The 18591-nt window shown below is 46.4% G+C and overlaps 2 protein-coding genes across 3 annotated transcripts in view; one reads left to right on the forward strand and one right to left on the reverse strand.

The window, feature by feature from the left end:
- LOC125959925 (E3 ubiquitin-protein ligase TRIM9) overlaps positions 1-18591 on the forward strand; it is a 72422-nt gene that overhangs the window by 45315 nt on the left and 8516 nt on the right. Inside the window, exons 2-8 of one of the 2 annotated variants that reach the window (XM_049692959.1) lie at positions 9839-9934; positions 10024-10155; positions 10239-10340; positions 11276-11435; positions 12280-12312; positions 15413-15552; positions 18423-18561. In XM_049692959.1, coding sequence (XP_049548916.1) covers positions 9839-9934; positions 10024-10155; positions 10239-10340; positions 11276-11435; positions 12280-12312; positions 15413-15552; positions 18423-18561 — 802 coding nt within the window. The remainder of the gene's footprint in view (positions 1-9838; positions 9935-10023; positions 10156-10238; positions 10341-11275; positions 11436-12279; positions 12313-15412; positions 15553-18422; positions 18562-18591) is intronic. The other variant, XM_049692958.1, reaches the window with a different exon arrangement.
- LOC125959926 (uncharacterized) lies at positions 6920-8783 on the reverse strand. The gene is made up of 3 exons (XM_049692961.1): positions 8685-8783; positions 7374-8591; positions 6920-7289 (listed from the first exon to the last, which is right to left on the reverse strand). The coding sequence occupies exons 1-3, from the start codon at positions 8733-8735 to the stop codon at positions 7089-7091; spliced, it is 1470 nt and encodes a 489-aa protein (XP_049548918.1). The 5' UTR covers positions 8736-8783; the 3' UTR covers positions 6920-7088.

Raw genomic sequence — 18591 nt, forward strand, 5'->3', positions numbered from 1 at the left:
GTAAACCAAAACATACAAGCGAGTTTAATGGAATTTGCAGAACCCGTACAACAGTGGCAGCAATGGAACGCTATTCAATTCAGCGACACTAGACCATCCACTTTCATCCCAGTCCCTGGCATTTGAATGCAAAAACACTCGCATCTCTGTTAAGATCGGGTTATAGAGAGGTTATATAGGGTTTGGAAGATAGTACGGTTATTCCGAGTGCAGAAGAAGCAGATGGATTGGATTTTCATTCCGAAAACTGTAATCTGCCAAATCCTTAGAACAGAAAACGGGATATCCAGCTTACTCGCATCGAAGGCCACGTTTTAACATTGAGAGAGAGAGAGAAAGAGCCGCACTTTTCGACCGAAGCCATCATAAAACATTCCGAAACTTTTCAAATATTCAGCTAATGCTGCTTAATGAATGAGTCCACTAACGGCTACCCAGCCCCCCCCGGTAAGTGGTCTGCCCGGTGGCTTAACGAATGGCCGATCCGGACCGCTCCCCATGTATGGGCATCTACTTTATGACTTTTTCTAGCTGCTATTAGTTGAAGGTGAAGGCATTAAGGTGGACCAAGAAGCAAAGAAACAAACGCTCAAACACACACACACACACACACACACACACACACACACACACACACACACACACACACACACACACACACACACACACACACACACACACACACACACACACACACACACACACACAACTCTAACTTATACGCTTGCAAAACGTGGCGTATGAAACAATGCAGCAATGGTTATCTCATAACATGCCCATTGGTTGATAAACTTCAAAGCAAACCAACCGATTGTCGTCTGTCCGGGTGTCTTGAGTTGATTCTTAACATCTGCTAATGACGCTGGCAGAGAGTAGCGCACACTTCGCCAACGGTTACGGATTGATCCGGGGAAGGGGGAAGGGTGGAATGGACATGTTGAAATTCAGTTCATGGCCGTCCACCACCGCTACCCCCAAACCGGTGCACCATTAATCAAAAAAAAAGCTTGCGCTAGTCAGTCTCACCCCCGGTGGTACTGCGATGCGATGTGTTGATGTTCGCTGAAAGCTAAGACACTATGCAAACCGCATGCAGGGAGCCGGCGACTAGCAGAATTTACTCTAGACCTCCAACTGGTCCTGGCGGTCCATATTTGACTGCATCGATTTGATGCCGCCGAGTGCCTGCGCCTCGAGAGCAGGATCTGTGCAAATACATAGTGAATTATGGTCTCATTGTGTTGCTGCTGCTGCTGCTCCTTCTGCTGGTGGCTTCGAGCGTGACCATCACCGGATCCGTCGTACCCGGCAGTTCCGAGCACAAGAAAAGGGGCGCAATGGGGGGGGGGGGGGGGGGATCGGCATCGGCAACAACGGTTGTAATATTTGCATAGAATTTAATTACACTAATGGACTTTTCTTTTGTTGATGTCTGCTTTTTCGCTCGCTAGTGTTGCAAAAGGAGTCCGTTCCTTGGGAACGGCGGGCGGCGTCCCTTTTAGGTTGCTGCTGTTGCCTTCGCTAGAGTAGAGACGCATTTGTTTGCGGAGGACCTCTAGGATGCTCCGAAATTGCGTTCATTAGGGCTTTGGGAGGCCAGTTTTATTATTAATTACATTTATTGACTGTAAGGTTCGCGACTGCCTTTGCCTAGACCATTGTTCAAACAGAAGGCCGCTCCTGGTGCTGGTGAACTCTACAGGCCCTGCAGAGTAATGCGATTACTAGCATTAATTTGATTTTCGTTCCAATGGGACCTCCCAAAGTCGTTTACCTTCAATCTTCCGTAGAGCAATAAGTCACGAAAGATGAAAGTGAGAATGAATTGGTTTGGAAATGCAATAGTATTCTTAACAGTAAGGCACATAACCATGTGTTCAAACACTGCACTCGGGGCTATTGGGGCGATACAAGGACCCAGAAAAGTTGTCAACTTGTCGACATAACACTCAATTCGTGTCCGACATTATCGCAATCGATTTGATTGCAAACATCATCGCGTACCTCTACCAATGAGTACAGCAATCTGTTATCTGCTGTTAGCTTTCGAGCTACCTTCGACACCCCAAGAAACGTGCAATTAAAGTGTCCAACACCTAAAAAGACCCAGCTTACCACCCGTAGTACGGCAGCAGGAGCAACTTTTTGCCAGCTTCAGTCAGATTAATCAGGGGACAGCTTGTCAGATTACACGATGCAGATAAAGCTTCACTCAACGTCACTTTGATTGTGTTTTGATTTGTTTTTATTATTGCACCGCTCCGCTCCACTACACCGTCCAGGAGAGTGACATGTTTTTGTATTTTGCGTGTGTCTTGCTTGCGTTGACCGAGCTTATTTGAATTGGAGCGCGTGTTGACGCTGCCTGTCTGTCAGTCTAAGAATGAAATGTCAGCAAAAATGGAAACATTCTACGTAGATTTAACTTCATTGCAGGAACTTAATTTCGGGAGAGAGATATGATCTACTTTACGTCATTTCAACTACGAAAACGCAGAGAGAAGTACTCGTCGGTCCCCAAATTGGAATATCACTTAAACGATAATTTGGAAAAAGAAGAACAGACACACACGCCGACCACTTATTGTAATGGGTGCCCCTAGGAGGGAGGGAAAGAGAGCATTAGAGGTACTTTGCATTTATGACTGAAATGTACTGCTGCTGCTGCCGCTGCTGCTCCCAGGCCGTAGCTAATGATGACGCGAACGATGGAAACATATTAAGCTGTTTCTCATCCAGCATCCCGGGCGACGCCGACGTCAACTGCGATGCCGCCAATTAATATGCCGCTCGTATGCGCCATGTCTTGGCCATAGCACGTGCCATAGCACCCACGGCGACACGTGGAAAGACGTTCAACCGAACACCCCACGCCCCTGTCTCCGACTCCGCTACCATACGAGGGCGACCCAGTGCTGGGCTGCCGGCGGGATGTTGATCAACGAACGGATTGGTTCGCTCCCATCTTCTTCTCTCTGTTTCTCTTTCTCGTTCGCTTCGGAACCGAGCATCCAAAGGGACTGTTTACATCTTATTATGTTTTCTTTTCTCTTTTCCTGCACTATTTATGAGCCCTGCAAACGGAACCGGGGGGCAGCCAGCATAGCACCATCATCATCATCGATGCTGAAGGCGGCTTATAAAAGAACCGCCCGCTGTCATGTCGCTGATGTGTAGCATTTCATTTTCATTCTTTGGTTTCTCTTGTTACAACCGCTGGACAAAAGTGTTCTGATAGCTAAACGCTTTCCTATCGCTTCAGCTCTCTTTAAGTTAGAAGACCTTCCACAACTGTAGCCCCAAGGGTGTTTAAGAAGTTCTACACACACACACACACACTCTCAGACACACAACCGGAACCCTCAATATGGTTTATGTTGTTTTTGTTTTTCTAGTTAGCTGAAGTAGTTGTTGGAGACTGTTACACACATTTCCAACGAAGGAACCTGCACCTTGGCCGCATCTAGGGCGCGCTCGAAGGGGCTCGCCGAGCTTATCGCGTTGCGTGTCTAATGGATGTTACCAGACCCGGTAAAGTAAGTGCAGCCGCGGTGCCTAATTGCTATCACATGACCACGACGAAGGCCAGCGCCGGCGTTCTCCGTCTCGTCAAAGGCGCTGGTGATGGGTTTGGGGATTAGTTGCGGTCCCTGCGAGCACCCATTTCATTCGGCTTTTCATCATGACGCATTCGGGGCGAGCATTCGGAAACATGAGCGCGAATGAATAATTGAGCCGGAAAAGAAAAAGGGATGGTTTCGAGGTTTGTCATACTTCTGCTTTGGAGGGGCTTTGGAGCTGGCACACAGGCTTAGTGTGGCACACGCTTCCCAAAACTCGCGGCGCTGTCTGTCTGTAAGAATTATCGGAGGGCGAGACGAGCAGAATAGAATATATCGGTTCTTTTGCCCCTTTTCTCGGGATTCCCGCCACCGGTAAGCCGAGTGCAGTTGATGAAGATGTCATTCGGACCACTAATAATATATCTGCATCGCGCTGCGCTGCGCCCAAGTCTGTCTCGAGGGGATTGGTAGGAACATCGTTTTGTACCGTACGCCCGAAGCTGATGCCACGCGATGTTCTGGTTTATGTTACGAGTGATTGAGACAACGCATTTTGGATCCGGAATGGGGCTGTATTAGGGGACACAGACACACAGACATACAGCATGATTCATATAGTTCTAGTGAGATGGAGAACATTACGCATAACCAGAGAGCGGTGATCTGCACAGTTGGTTTGACTAGGCCCCCCGCTCCGAAACCGCCAATACTGAGCATTCCCTTTTTGGGACAACGGTTGGTACATTACATGTGCCCTTCTTCCTGTGTCTTCTTGACCTCAGCCTCCCAAAAAACCACCGAGATTCGATTTGCTTTAACGAGCGATGACCGATCGAGCGTGCGATCCGTTGCGGTGCGGTTAATGTGGCGGTCTTCATGTAAACGAACCATCGCTAATGCGCATCGCTTGCGCCTGTGTAGCGCTTGCTTCTCCGGCCACCGATTATCGTGTCCGCTCAACGAGACCTTAACCATCGCCGAGCCAATGTGTACGCTTCCCACGGTATCGCACCACGAGCCGGTCAATTGAATGTGGTCCAGAAGAAGTCCTTCGGTATGTTTCGGGGATAGATAGACCGCTTCCTAATGCCCAGCCCCTGTAGCGGTACGCAGGAACACGAAAGAAGCTTAATGACGTAAGCATGGGCTCAGGGGGTAGGTTTTATATTTTATGGCACCAAGTACTAGGCGTATGCTGTCAGCCGGAGGTCGTAAAGCTCGAATGACATATTTACACATCGTTCGCTCCAATTGTCAGCCGAGGCAGAATGAACTGTAACTAATGCCGGTCTAATGTGGTGCAAGGAATCGACACATTATTGTTCCGGTTTTGTGGCTCGCTTTCGCTTGATATCCGCTCGCTAGGTAGGTCAATCAATTGGGAGAGGTGCATTGGGGATTGTGACGGATATTTACGGGCCCAAGTCTTTTACTCTCCTCTCCGGGATCACACTTGGGAGCGAGTTTTATGAGGGTTCGTATAGGGTCGTGATGGGAGAAGCTGCTATCATGTTTGGCTGGAGACATTATTTGGTTTGTGTCATAATATTTGCTTTTAGTTCCTGGAGGGAAGATTGCCTCCATAATCCAGTGTTAGTGTTTCTTACAATAATACAACAACGGAACAACGGGTATCACAATATCGCAATACCCTTATATTATGATGAATTATCTGATGTAGTTGTCATGTCAAGTGAAAATGCGAAATAATCAAGTCGGCCGCGACGAGCGTACATCACAGTAGTCATAGTGAAACAAGCTAAAAGAGCGGCTGCGTTTTATATACTCGTTGAAATAAAGAATCAAGATTGTGAACCATACACAATAGCAGTGTATCTGTTAACCGTTAACTAGCACAAATCAATTACGAAACCGAAACCTAGTTCATTTGATCGATATAATATGCCAATTTCGTTCGCAGCCCCCTCGCCAAAGAACAAGTTCTTATTTGATCGTTCCCCTTAGTCCTTTAGTACCGTTAGTCGAAGACAAAGCGAGGTTAAAGGTGATAGTAAAACTAACACAAATACTACACAACCAAACAGTGACCTGTTGGGCTGAAAGGGCCGTTGGAAGCTACAATGGACCGATGGAACATTTCCATTAATTACACAAAGTTTCACCTTCACCAGGCTTAGCCCGCGAAAAACGTATTTTGTTCGTTCGTTCGTTTGGCCCGGGGATTCGAGTCGAGTCGAGGGGAACGAAGGGTGGGGCGAAGGTTAAGTGGAATGTTAGAACTTATCAGAATGCCTTCGGAAATCACACCGTTGCACGCTATCGCGCGCTCATTCGCTATCAACTGCCGGCCGGCGGCTTTTGGGCTAAGATATGTTACACGGAGCCGTTTCTCGAGCGATCCCAATGTAGGGCTTGCGTTCCTGGCACAAAACCCGCCATGAACGGAAATCGAGTGGTGTGAGTGGGTGGGGTGGGAGGAAAGCATAAATTTCTTCACGATTCCAATTACTTTTTTTTACGAACCGAACGAACACAGGGACATGTTACCGAAAGCCCGCCGGCCGCCGACCCTATCGCGGGGACCCTCACACCGAAATGCACATCACATTCGGTCGCTCCCCTCGCGTCGCGTCGCGTTTCTGTATTTCTATTTCTTCCGATCACGACGCCGACCTGCTGGTGCTGATCCGATCCGGGCAGAAGGAAAGGGGAGCGTCGCGCGTGAGTTATGTTGGGCACCGCGATAAGCGCCACACGCAACGTTCCGTTACAATATCACACGGGATCGATTATGCTTTATTTGATTTACATTATTACATTGGCCAGAGCGTGCGCCATCTTCGTGGGACGAACAGTTCCCCCGCACAGAGCACTATTACTACTACTGCTACGATATATTTCGTTTTATTCGTTTTACGGCGACCACTCCTTGAAATATCGAATCGCCACATTCGGTGGACTGGCACTTTAGCACAGGGCTCTTTGATTCCTAGATCTATTGGATTTCATTCGATTGGTCGGTCCCTATAGATCTGGTTGTTGGTGTGCCCTTTCGCACCACTGGTATGGCTATGTGGTGCCGCTAAGCACGGGCCAGTAACATCGAAATGAATTACGATTGTTCTTTCTTCGATTGCTGCTGCAGCCCCCCAGCTTTGCTGCATATTGCTTCACGATTTATACGCTTTTAATTAGCGTGATTGATGCTCACGATTCCAATTGAACTCGACAACAACGGGGCGGTTGATTTAAATCTTAGAACAGAGACCCTCGAGCATTCCGTCTATTGAAGCGCAAGGAGAGAGTGTAAACGAGTAAATGGTCTCTGCGATCTCGAAACAACTCGGAAGAGGAAACGGTAAGATTTCTGTTGATTCGCCTTTATTCTAAATACACTTCGTAACTATACTGATCTTAAACAGTGCGACTTGCATTTCAAAATTCTGCTCAGAACCTTTATTCCAATGTGGAGCATTACTGAACTGTGGTCAGGCGAAGGACCGCATTAGCTAGCAGCAATTTACCAAACAGGGTACATTTGATGCCACGTCGCTAGTAACTTAACTATGGAGCAACTCCCTTTGTGCGGCACGTTGCGATGTCAGTCGCCATATTTTGAAGGGTGGATTTGTTCTTTGCTTTTCTCGTTTGCACGCAGCTTCCAAGGCGGCTGGAACTAGCGGTGAACTCCGTTTTCAGGAATTTTTCAATATCGGCCACCTTACCAGCGTACGACGTAGTTAGTGCGGAATAGTAGGCTCCAAACTGGAAGCGAAATAATAAAACGAAATTAGCCAGTTGTTAAATCGATATGATAACTAGATTCCGCGATGCACTGTTTGTACTTACCATGCTAGTTTGACAGATGCCCGGTATGGGCGACCATTCACAGGTGGAAAAGTTAAGATAGAAATCGTCCAGATCGTACACGGTTTGGTCGAGCATGTCGCTAAAAATGTCGGCGATCGAAAAGGTGTGCGTTACCTCAATGTTGAGGCACACCTCCACGCCGTAAGCCAACAGTGCGAAGGCGTTCTGGACCAGCGGATAGTACTTGTTGAAGCAGGTTTTGGAATTTGGCCCACTGGCGACAAGTACCTCGAGCACTAAGGTGATGGATCCGTAATCCAGCGGGTTAAACATTTGCTTGAATTCCGTGATGTACGAGTAGGATTTGTTGAAATAGCCCGGGAGTACGTCAGCCGACAGCATGGCCGGTATACCCGTCAGCTTAGTATACGGCGTGTTGAACAGTGAAATCGTGCCATTCAGTGCAGCCGTGTGGTTTGGCAGGTACTGCAGCATTGGAGTGTACGTAGTTTGGACGCGAGCTTTCATCGCATTCACCAACAATTGCAGCTGAGTACCGAGCGTCGTTTGGTTCGTTCGGAAGCGTGTGTAGAAGATGTCCAGGTCACTGTTCAATGTTCTCGAAAGGTTATACAGTTGATCCAGAAATGTGTCAGCTACCTTGATGTTGTCTATTGCGGTATGTATAGTGTTGCGGACCGCTTCGGTAGTGGCTGACCAATCCATCACTGACGTTTGCACCGCGAGAACGATGTTTGGACTCACTTGGGTCTGACCAGCCGTGAACCTTGCGGTTGTGACATTGGTTTGAAATGTTTTTAAATCCGATTCCATTTTAACGACAGCATTGTACATATTTGGGAACGCATCGCCAAACAGAAAATTAATATCTGTTCCTACTAGCCCGATTAGCTGAGTCTTTGTGGCGGGTACTTGCGTGTTTAGAAAGCTTTTGTAGGGCGCTAAGGGGCTGTAGATGGTATTAAAGACAGTAGCGATGTCTTTATTTTTTACCGGCGCGGCTGCACTAATCGCGCGGGCTACCGGCGATCCCAACGTGGCTACCTTCGTTCCAAGCGATTCCATTAATGGCAGAACGGTGGTGAACAGTGTGTAATTCGTGCGCAAGATGAGCCCATTCTTGTCGTCTGCCGTCAGCAGTCCAACGTTAGTGATGTCCGCAAACATCGCAATGTTGCCGCTGGATGCTATAGTTCCCTTCGATCCGAAATCAGGCCGGGGCTCTGCACGCACATACTGGAGCAGAATCGAATCGAATAAGGAAATGTGACGTTGAATGATGATCGAATGAAGGCATGTGCTACACACCGGCACTACTGTTTAACTTACCTGGAGCAAGGCGCAGCTCACTATAAGAACGGTGTACCACATTCTGGCCATGTTGATATCTCGGGAAGCGAAGGAAACTACGAGCGAATATGAATTCTGATACGATTTTTAAAAGCCTTTTTATAGCACAAGCCATCTGCTTATGGACAGTTGTGTAAATAAGTAGATCTCGTTGTTTTCAACTCGAGTTCGGTAATGTAACTGTACAACTTGAGCGAAATTGGAATGGGGAGTAATTTGGGGAGAACTCTTCCTTATGTAGGCACAGTTTAAAGAACGAAACACGCCAAAATAGATAACAAGATGGTACATTTCAGTACCAGTAAATTCAAAATTACCGTGTTATACGTAAAAAATCGTAATAACAAATTAGTCGTTTATATTATTATAGGTGTAGTTTAATGTTAAGATAATTGTTTGTCCAGCATAAACGCAAAGCCAGCATAAATGGACACGGAAATTGTTGCTTTTAGTACTAACGATTGAATATCATCAATTCTTATTCCACCAACACAAAAGTCACTAACCAATGTTTGGAAAATCCCCAAACTCCAAAGAAACATGGGTTCCGGCCAACACCGAGGAATTGTGTGTACAGCTGAAAACGTTACCTGAAACACGTTGATTACAGCTTTCATTCAATGTTTTATTTTTTCTTCAAATTAAGTTACTACAGCTCACTATAGTAATGGATATTTCGCTATACCAATGATTACTACAGGATAGCTCATATTTAAAGATTGTTTCAATTCCCTAAGTCGACTGTAGAATATGTATATATTTTCCGCAATGAACCCGGATAAACGGTTCCTCATTTTAAACATTGAACCTTGAAACCTTGAAAAGCTCTCGGTATGCGGTGTAATGTGGTTGGTGTTTCTGTTTGTTTTTTTTTTCATACATAAAAAATGTTGATACGTGTTGTGTTGTTGAACTGTTTCAAGGCCTGACGATTCAGCTGTTTTGAAAACAGAAACATGCCCACGGAATAACTATTTTGATTTTCAAAACTCTAGCTGAAGGTTCAAAGGAGACAATGAACTGGAATCGAAATTATTTTGATCCATTTAGACTTTTCATCTCATAAATGTAATATTATTTAGATCCATTAACTTATCGTCGTGTTTTTCTTATTTTCTACTTTGTATTTACAGACTGAACTATCACACAACTTGCAGCAGCTATCGGAAAAGGCACGATCCACAACCGAATTCATCCAAAGACTGAAAGGAATGAGCGACAAAGTAACGGTAAGCAATTACGATCAATACACCATACCAATTGGACAGATTGATGGAAGTGTGTACCAATGCCTTACGGTCCAATCTTGCTCCTACAGGACACTTGTATTGAGTTTGAAAGAGTCGTCACGTCACAGTGTGAGGCGTTGATAGCGGCCATACACGCCCGGAGAGATGTACTGCTCGATGTAATACGAAGTGATAAGGAAGCAAAAATCCGGACACTAAAGGTAAGTTGCAAAGATCGTACATTCATCATACAGGTTAATCATGTGTACATGACTTTCTATCTTGTTATCTGTCGCGTTCGCAGGATCAACAAGCAAGCTGTACAGGGAAGCTCCAGCAGACAACGGGTCTCATTCAGTTTTGTATCGAAGCACTGAAGGAAACGGATAGTGCAGCATTCCTACAGGTACGTGTCATAGAATCGACTTATATCCGTATAGATATCATGCAATTCAAGGAAACCTTTCTGTGCGATTATATTCAGAATAGGCAACAGATTAGAATGCAGACCTGAACAAATTTGTAAACTCACGCAAGCAACAAGCATAAAATATCAAGCAAGCATATATCTTCATGTAAGCAACCACCAGGATGGTCTATTTAAGTTTAGTCGGTATTTCTCATCAACGTATGAATTGACCCGCATTAGATGTGGTCTCACCTGACCTAAAAACCATAGACAGCCATAGATGATTGAGACTTGTCGTGGTACAATGGGTTTCCAGCATAGGATCTGCATGACAATTGAGCTTCCACAAACTTCGAACTGCCATCGAGCGAAGGTCTAGTGCTAGCACCCGAAGCCCAACCTTTGGCAGGTATTTTCATCACTCTGTCCAAATATGGACCGTGTTGACTAAGACGTTCCATCGAAGCGATATGTGGTGCGTGCGGTTAGGCGTGCGTTCGAAGCTTGTGCTACGACACGAGTTCGAGTTTCGAAGCGTACCAAAACCACAGCCTGAACAGAACCATGGTGGAACTGGGACGTGAGATGGAGATGGGTTGGACAGTTGAAAAGGTCAGGAAATAAATCAAATGAAAACCCATCGTATAATACAACCCGACGAAGTACACGATGATAGATATTTTCGTCCAGCAAGCAGCAGCAGCAGTAGTAACGAAATCAGACATCCTAAAGGCTGATGGAACAAGTTTGTACCTCTGCTCATTAGGGAGTTTGCGGCATTGAGAATAGTAAATAGAAACATATTATTCCGTGCAGCAGCATTGGCAGTAGGCCTCGTTCTCGCTGCGCCGTGAACTACGTGAAGCACGAACGATTGCCTAGTCAGATTGTTAATGTACCGTATCTCTCTCTCTTCCTCTCTCCTTCCCTAGGTCGGCTCGATGTTAATTAACCGCGTCGCCAACACGGACATGACCTGGCACCAGGAGGTCACGAATGCGGCACCGCGCGTATCGCCAATTATCGATCTCACGCTCGACGAATCGTCCGTAATCCGCGCCATCGATAATCTCAACTTCATTCAAATGAAGCGTAAGTACGCCGGCTAGCGCAGACATTCGGCAATCGTTTGGTTCGTCTCGAAGACACTACTCGTGAACGGCAGTACCTTTCACGACCCGCACGTTGAGGTGTGAAAGAAGAAGGGAACAGAGTAGCACTTGGAACACAGTTTCGACGGGACGCGAGGTCGACCAGCAGGGGTTGTTGTTGTTGTTGTTGTTGTTGTTGTGGCGCGAGTTGCTGCTTCAACATCAGCATAGTTAATGGCGTGCAGAACACTATTCCCCACGACACCGAGGGGCCATTGCATGCTGCATAGGTCCCGGCAGGTTAAGGGTGATTATAGCGCATGGAATGTGTTACTACTCTTTAAGCACATCCAGCTATCCTGGCATTTGCCTTCGGAACACCTCACCTGCGGTTACCGGCCAGCGGTAGAAACTGCGGGGTGGTAGAAGTGTGGCCATTAATTATTCCTGACCGGTCGTGAAATGTGCCACTAATATTATGCTTCAACAACGCCCGAATGCGGCAGCATGTTGGAGTAGCAGTGGAGTACCGCCGATGCTAACGGAAAGCTGAATTTTAATTAACTCGTGATTTCGACCACTCGTGGACACTGACTACCAGATGGCCAAGAAAATGGCCCCAGCAGCGACAGACACACAAAGGCACTTGCCGTCAACGTGTTCATTATGCTGCGGTGTTGCTAAAGCACACACACACACAAGAAGATGGATTTATGTTGACACCATGGCCTCGCGAGGATGTTTTGTGATGTGCTTCCGTTTTTCCGGCCATATGTAACATACGTATCTTAACCATAGCCTCTCTCTCTTTCTTTCTCTATCTCCATTTCCTCTCTTACAAGCAGCCGCCAAGGAGGGCGAAGAACGGCTACCGGCAGGTGAGAAGATGCGACCATTCCCTTTTTGGAACCGTTCAACGATTTGCGTTGCTTTTGATACGTTTTCTGTTTTTTTTTTGTTGGTTCGCTGGTCAGTTAATTGTGTTGTCCTTTTGTTTGCATTTTGTTTCGTTCAATAATCCTTTTCCGGCCTACTGTTGGCTGCTTAGGCGTCACGTCACTTGACTAGCTTACACCAAAGAACCCAAACATGGGCTGCGGAATCACCCGGAAAAAACTCTTCTTTCCGTCTCCATCAATTTCCTTGATTATCCTGTACTCCTTGACACAGAGCAGCAGCTGGCTCATCATGGGGATGTAAAACCTCACTTTAGCCAGCCCCTCCGGACACTCAACACAACACCAACACGCCCTTGAGACGATCGGGAGGCTGTTTTGTGCCGTGCATGTCGTATGCGCCTGCTTCGACCATGACTCAGTATTTCTCTCTCCAAGGATACAGGTGTCTTGGAGATGAGACAGGCTTGTAAGGATGATGGTATGTGTGTACAACAGACACTAACTTGCCGTGAATGAAAGGGGTTGAATTGAAGAGCGCCAGAGCGACACTTGTCGGTGCCCAACGTTCAACGTCAATATTAGCACAATGAACTTCCACTCTTCTGCTATGTCACTCTTCTGAGCTGCGTGTTGTCGGTCGACGGAGGCGCCTCATGCCGGCTTCTGTTGACTGAGACAGATTAGACTAGGAACTGGCACATTCATCGTGAAGGCATCGATTTTTTGCCTTCTTTTATGGTCTTTACAGGCGCAAGTGTTTTGTAGCCTGTCTTTGGAACACTTGTTTTGGTTTTATCGTACTCATGTTTTGCACGGTGTTAGAAGGGCTTACTACAAGGTGCTGTAAGTCTAAATAAAGGATTGTCTAGTCTAAATAAAGGATTGTATTTCCGGTTTCCTGCTATTAAAAAAAAAGGAGCGAAGATATTTTGAATTGTTCATGCAACTGAAATACTGCAGACATAAAAACAAAGTGGATGCAAAACAACAAGGATCACAAATCTGACCACCGGGCATGTCATTCGCCAGTACCGTGCGATCACTATGCAGAGGAGTACTATTGGAGGGATTTGCAAAAAATGTTTGATCCTTCAACAACGTGACCAATACCGGGCGAACACATAAAGGCACCTTTCATCAGGTGTCGCACTGTACACCAACCCCGGGTACGCGTACAACACAGATCCTCACGGACAGTGGCACACCTTATCGGTGGTAGTTTTTCATGTCGTTGACACGCCCGGTGCACAGCTCCACAGGATGCTCAATCTTTCATTCACAGCTACACGCACCTTGCAGCAACCACCATTGTGGTTGGCAAAACTAATCGGTATCGGTTTAACAACAAACCGGGCCAACGGCCGTCCACGTGCATTTTGCATTTTCGGCCGTCCTGCGTGCATTTTCGGTTGCAACGGACCACGGAAATGGGTTCCATTTCGTCCTTTTTTTTGTCATCTCTTATTGAGTGTTCGATACATTACAATGTCGTGCACTAGAGCTGGAACTGGTTGTTAAACCAGCGATAAACTTGAACGCACGTTGGCTATGTATTGCATGCGGGGACACGTGGTGTGATAAAGTGGGGTATGCGCATCATATGCCTTCGCCATGGCGTCACGTTGGACACTGTCACCGAGCGGTCACTGGATCGGTGCGTATTGGTGATGCCATCTACTGCATCGGTCGCAACGCCGCAGTTTATGTAAAGTGCTACTAGTAGTCACGATAGTGTACACGGTTATGGTTGAGAGTTTTTTTTTATGCTTTCCACCTTTTGCGCCAACTGAGATTTATTAGGTAGCCATTTTAGTACAAGATCGTGCCGTTGCTACCTTTGGTTATGGCAATTGTTTTTTTTTCTCGGAATATGCAAGTGCATTCCAGTTTCATTTGTTTATCCAGGTTGCTGCAGAGACGGGATTCTCATTCCGTTTTTTTTATATCATGTAAAAATAAACGCTTTTGGTGGATTGTACCATTTGTTGAAGTTTTTCTCGATCCAAGTAGTACTTGCAAACATGTACTATTGCTATTATGCTTGAATAAACATGTAGCATAACAACCTTAGCATACCTACAACAATTGAAAACATCACAGATGGTAGCAGTGTTATTGTCTCACTTTGGTAATATTCGTGGAATTCCGCGAAGTTCGAGCTACAATTTATTGACACAATAATCAAATTTGACTGAAATTAAGGTTATTCTTGTAGCAACGACCTAACACCGAAAAAGGAGAAGCTGACTGTTTAGAAATCTTTTAAAATTGCCACAACGGATTGATTATTTGAATACACGATAGAAAGCTATGGAGCATTAGATTATACGCAGCATTTTAATTCAATTTCAGTCAAACTTATATAATACTTTTTGTTTAAGGCGAGACTATAACGATCGTATATCTTTTCTTGTGCAACAACACTACAGCTCAGTAGATTTGTTAGCTTGCTTGCAACTTTGTGTTGTCGTTTTTTACACATTCACAAGGATACATGCTGGTTTGTGATAAGCCAGCTATGCCTTTGAGCTCCCCCATATTCCTATCGCCATCTTTTTGCCAGAACTTTTCTTTTATTGGGCCACAACTCGGTGGCTAAGCGTCGTCGTTCCACTTGTGAGTTCACCATATGCTTATTTGGGTCAAATGTTTGGAACATTTATAATTACGTTTTGTTTTAATTTCCTCGTCGAGTTCCGGGCGTTCCTTTCTCGACCTTATCTGCACCCGTTTCCTCCCCCGGCGTCCCTTTTTCATCGCCCATTGCGACGACGATGAACAGTTTCTGCATCTACAGCCACATTTGCTTTATCATTTGCGTCTACAATGAATCCGAATCCGGAATACCCTTCCCCGCTATCCCCACCGCTAGTCCAAACCGCCGTTATCATCTGGCCTATCCACCATTCCAGCATGTTCCAGCTTCTCCGTGGCATGGATGCCACTTATAATTTAAATTATTCATTTCCCGTTTCACCTCAGTCATGTCCTAATACCGATGCTATCCATCTACCTTACCCGCCCCTACCCTTCCGGGGGCTGGTGGTGGTGGTGGTGGTGACTTTTTCGCATTTTCCAGTGCCGCTCGCTCCCATCATCATACCGGAGGATTGCTCGGCCGAGAACAACTCGGTAACTGTTGCGTGGCAGGCGCCCGGCCACTCGTTCGTGCAGGGCTACGTGCTGGAGCTGGACGATGGCAGCGGTGGAGAGTTTCGGGTAAGTTTTAGCTGCAATTTGCGTTACTCGATAGCGTGCACTTTGCGGTTCACCACCGCCGTCTTTTAGCAACCCGAGGATAGGCGACACCGAGCACACAAAGCGCCAAAACCACATCAGAAGCAGATGTTCGTTGTCCTGTCCTGATGTCCTGTAGCAACCATTGGCATAGCATAGCTTCCACACAAACAGCCAACGGAGAACGGTGTCACAATGACTTTCATAGGCTTTGAGCAAATTGAAGTCTAGTATTAGGATACTTGCCGCTGCGACGCAGTAGTCGTGGTAGGATTATGATCTAGAAAATGAAAAACTATGGATGGCTTTGTCGCTATGAATATTAAAAGACTTTGAGGCTTGTCTTTGTTGCTAGCCGGTATGAAATCGGTGCACCGTTAAGGAGGTGAACAGTATCCTTATTTTGCATTATTGTCAGTATGTTGAAGAACAGAGTTCTTCTAATAAATAGCCTACAATACGTTCCAATGACTACTCAATAGCAACGATTGTTTTTTTATGATAAGTAAGTGAATAATGGTTACTCACTTTTCTCTGACACTACTACATCAGTTAGTACTGTTGCCCGCATTATCGTAGCAGGTCCCTCTGGTGGGATCAATTGTGTAGCAAACGTTTAATTGCACGCTGAAACAATCATCATCACCATCATCGTCATCACGCCATTAAAAGGAACAGCTGCCCCAAAGCTGCCGAAAGTTCAATAAAAACCGAAACCATATTGGGCACCCCGGACGCAATGGAGAATGGGCCTAGGATTTGGTTTTCGGACCCCATCCTGTGGCTCCATAAAATTTTAGTTATTCGGGATCCATCAAACCAAGTTCCCGGGCTCCAGGAGGAGTGGGGGAACCGCGGCGTGAATTCCATTATGGCACCAGCCACCATAAAGTTTGAAGTTCCCGCGCACGGAACCCAGTGGTGCTACGGTTCTCTAGTCCAGTAGTAGTCCCTGTAGTTGGTGACGCAAAAGGGAGCTGCGTGACTGTCGACCGGGGAGGCAGACATGCGCACCCAGAAATCCTTTTCGGTCTCGCACATCAAAGTGTCGTAACGACCGGGGTCGGTAAGAAGGACCGTACCGTTTGTCCACCATGGATGGGGGGGTGCTGCGACCACGACCACGAGGACATACCGGCCGAGAGACCGGTACAGCAAGCATTCCGGCTAGGGCTTTGGGTGGAGCTATTTGAAGAAACATTCACATTACATGCCGAGGCCAAGGCATTAGCCAGCCAGCTAGTCAAATTGTACACTGTCATGGCGTGTTATCATGGTAGCACCAGCCCCTGGACCCAACAGTGGCGTGTCCCTTCCCTTTGCCGCTGCTGCTGCCGAAGGGATAAAAGCAGGGGATTGACCTTTCGTCCCTTCCCCGTTCGGCCAACATTAGAAAGGAAAATGCACATAAATTGTTCGACGTCGGTTGGAGGCTTTGGTCCCTCTGCCCCCATTCTATCCCTTCCAGAATGCTCTCCAGGGAAATGACTTCCGGGTAGAGATGGTACGCGTTTCGTGGGGACCAGCCAGGGCCAGGAATTTCAATCCAACGTTCGTGTGAGTAACGAAAAGTGTCACTCCCTGCCCCAGACAGAGAGACATACTTTTCGTGTTTTGATACGATGACGCCCGACGGAATGGTGCCCCCCCTGGTGCTGCACCGTTGTGCTTCCGTGCTGTCCAGCGGCGGCTTACTACTCATCATCATGGCCCCGTGTTAGTAATGGGCCAATTCCGAGCCGGGGCTCCGAGGGACAGCAGCACCAAATTAGCAGCACTCCCAGGTTTTTTTTCTTTTCATTTCGTTTTTTTTTCCGTACGGTAAGTGTCCCTTGCGTCGGCGACTAAATCCCTCGAACGAGCGGGTCCGGGCCGTCACAAAAAGGCACCGACATTTCCGTAAATGACCGGTAGTGCTTCCGGTGGCCGGGGTTTTTTGGGGGAAGGATTCTTTCGTCACTCATAAATGACGGTGTCCCCACTGTAAAAGAGGACATTACCGGGAACGCCATTGTTCTGCTGCACGGCATAACGTCGTCGGATTGTTCGCCGTTCTAGAGTTCATCAACTATTTGTGGCTACCTCGTGCGTTGTGTGAGGAATGGTTTTCTCATATTTTATCCGAAAGGAATGCATCTTTTGCCGAAAACATTCCGCGGGAACTTCCTGCTACCTTTTGTAAGCGCCGATTCGAATGGTAAGTTCTTTTTCTTGTTGTTGCAAATATAACGGACGAACAAGACGCCGTGTTATTATTGACCCGACACCTTCACTTGTGCCAATATTGTGCCATATGTTTCGATTGCCACTGGAAAAGCGTACCATTAGAGCAAACTACACCTGAATCGTTTAATAAGCCATTCATCGACGTGCATCTGGGTCAGGATAGTATGTTTGGCCATCGTTTTATTTGCCAATGTTGGAGTTTACACAGTGGGTTAGTGAGATGTATTAAAACGATGGAATTAGTTAAGCTTACCGCCGGAACAGCTGCTGCAAACAAAGTATTGATCAAATAAGATATTTTTGTTTGGCAAAGATATTGCGTGAAGTATCGAGAATATTGAACGGTTTCTTCGTATTCTCGATCGAGACAAACCATAACGGAATTGGGGAACCGACGTAAAGAGAACGTTATTTACTGATATTATTAGTTAGGTAGTTATTCATCTTTCCTACGATTTAAGCTCTATAAGCTTTTTAGAAACCAGCAATAAAAACATAATTATATTTAAACATCAGCAGCATTTTGCGCGCTGAGTACCATTTTAACTCCTTTTATACTCGTGCCAAAAATTCGTCTCCATCCGCTCATCCTGAGTATCCTTTTTTTCTTTCCTATCCCTATCCAGGAAGTATACTGCGGCAAGGAGACGATATGTACCGTCGATGGGCTGCACTTCAATTCCATGTACAACGCGCGCGTGAAGGCCTTCAACAACACTGGCGAGGGCGAATACTCCGAGCTTATTGGATTACAGACGGCTGAAGGTAAGTCTGGTAAGGCAGACAGCACTCACA

This window comes from Anopheles darlingi, chromosome 2, assembly GCF_943734745.1.
Source record: "Anopheles darlingi chromosome 2, idAnoDarlMG_H_01, whole genome shotgun sequence".
NCBI classification, from domain to species: Eukaryota; Metazoa; Arthropoda; class Insecta; order Diptera; family Culicidae; genus Anopheles; species Anopheles darlingi.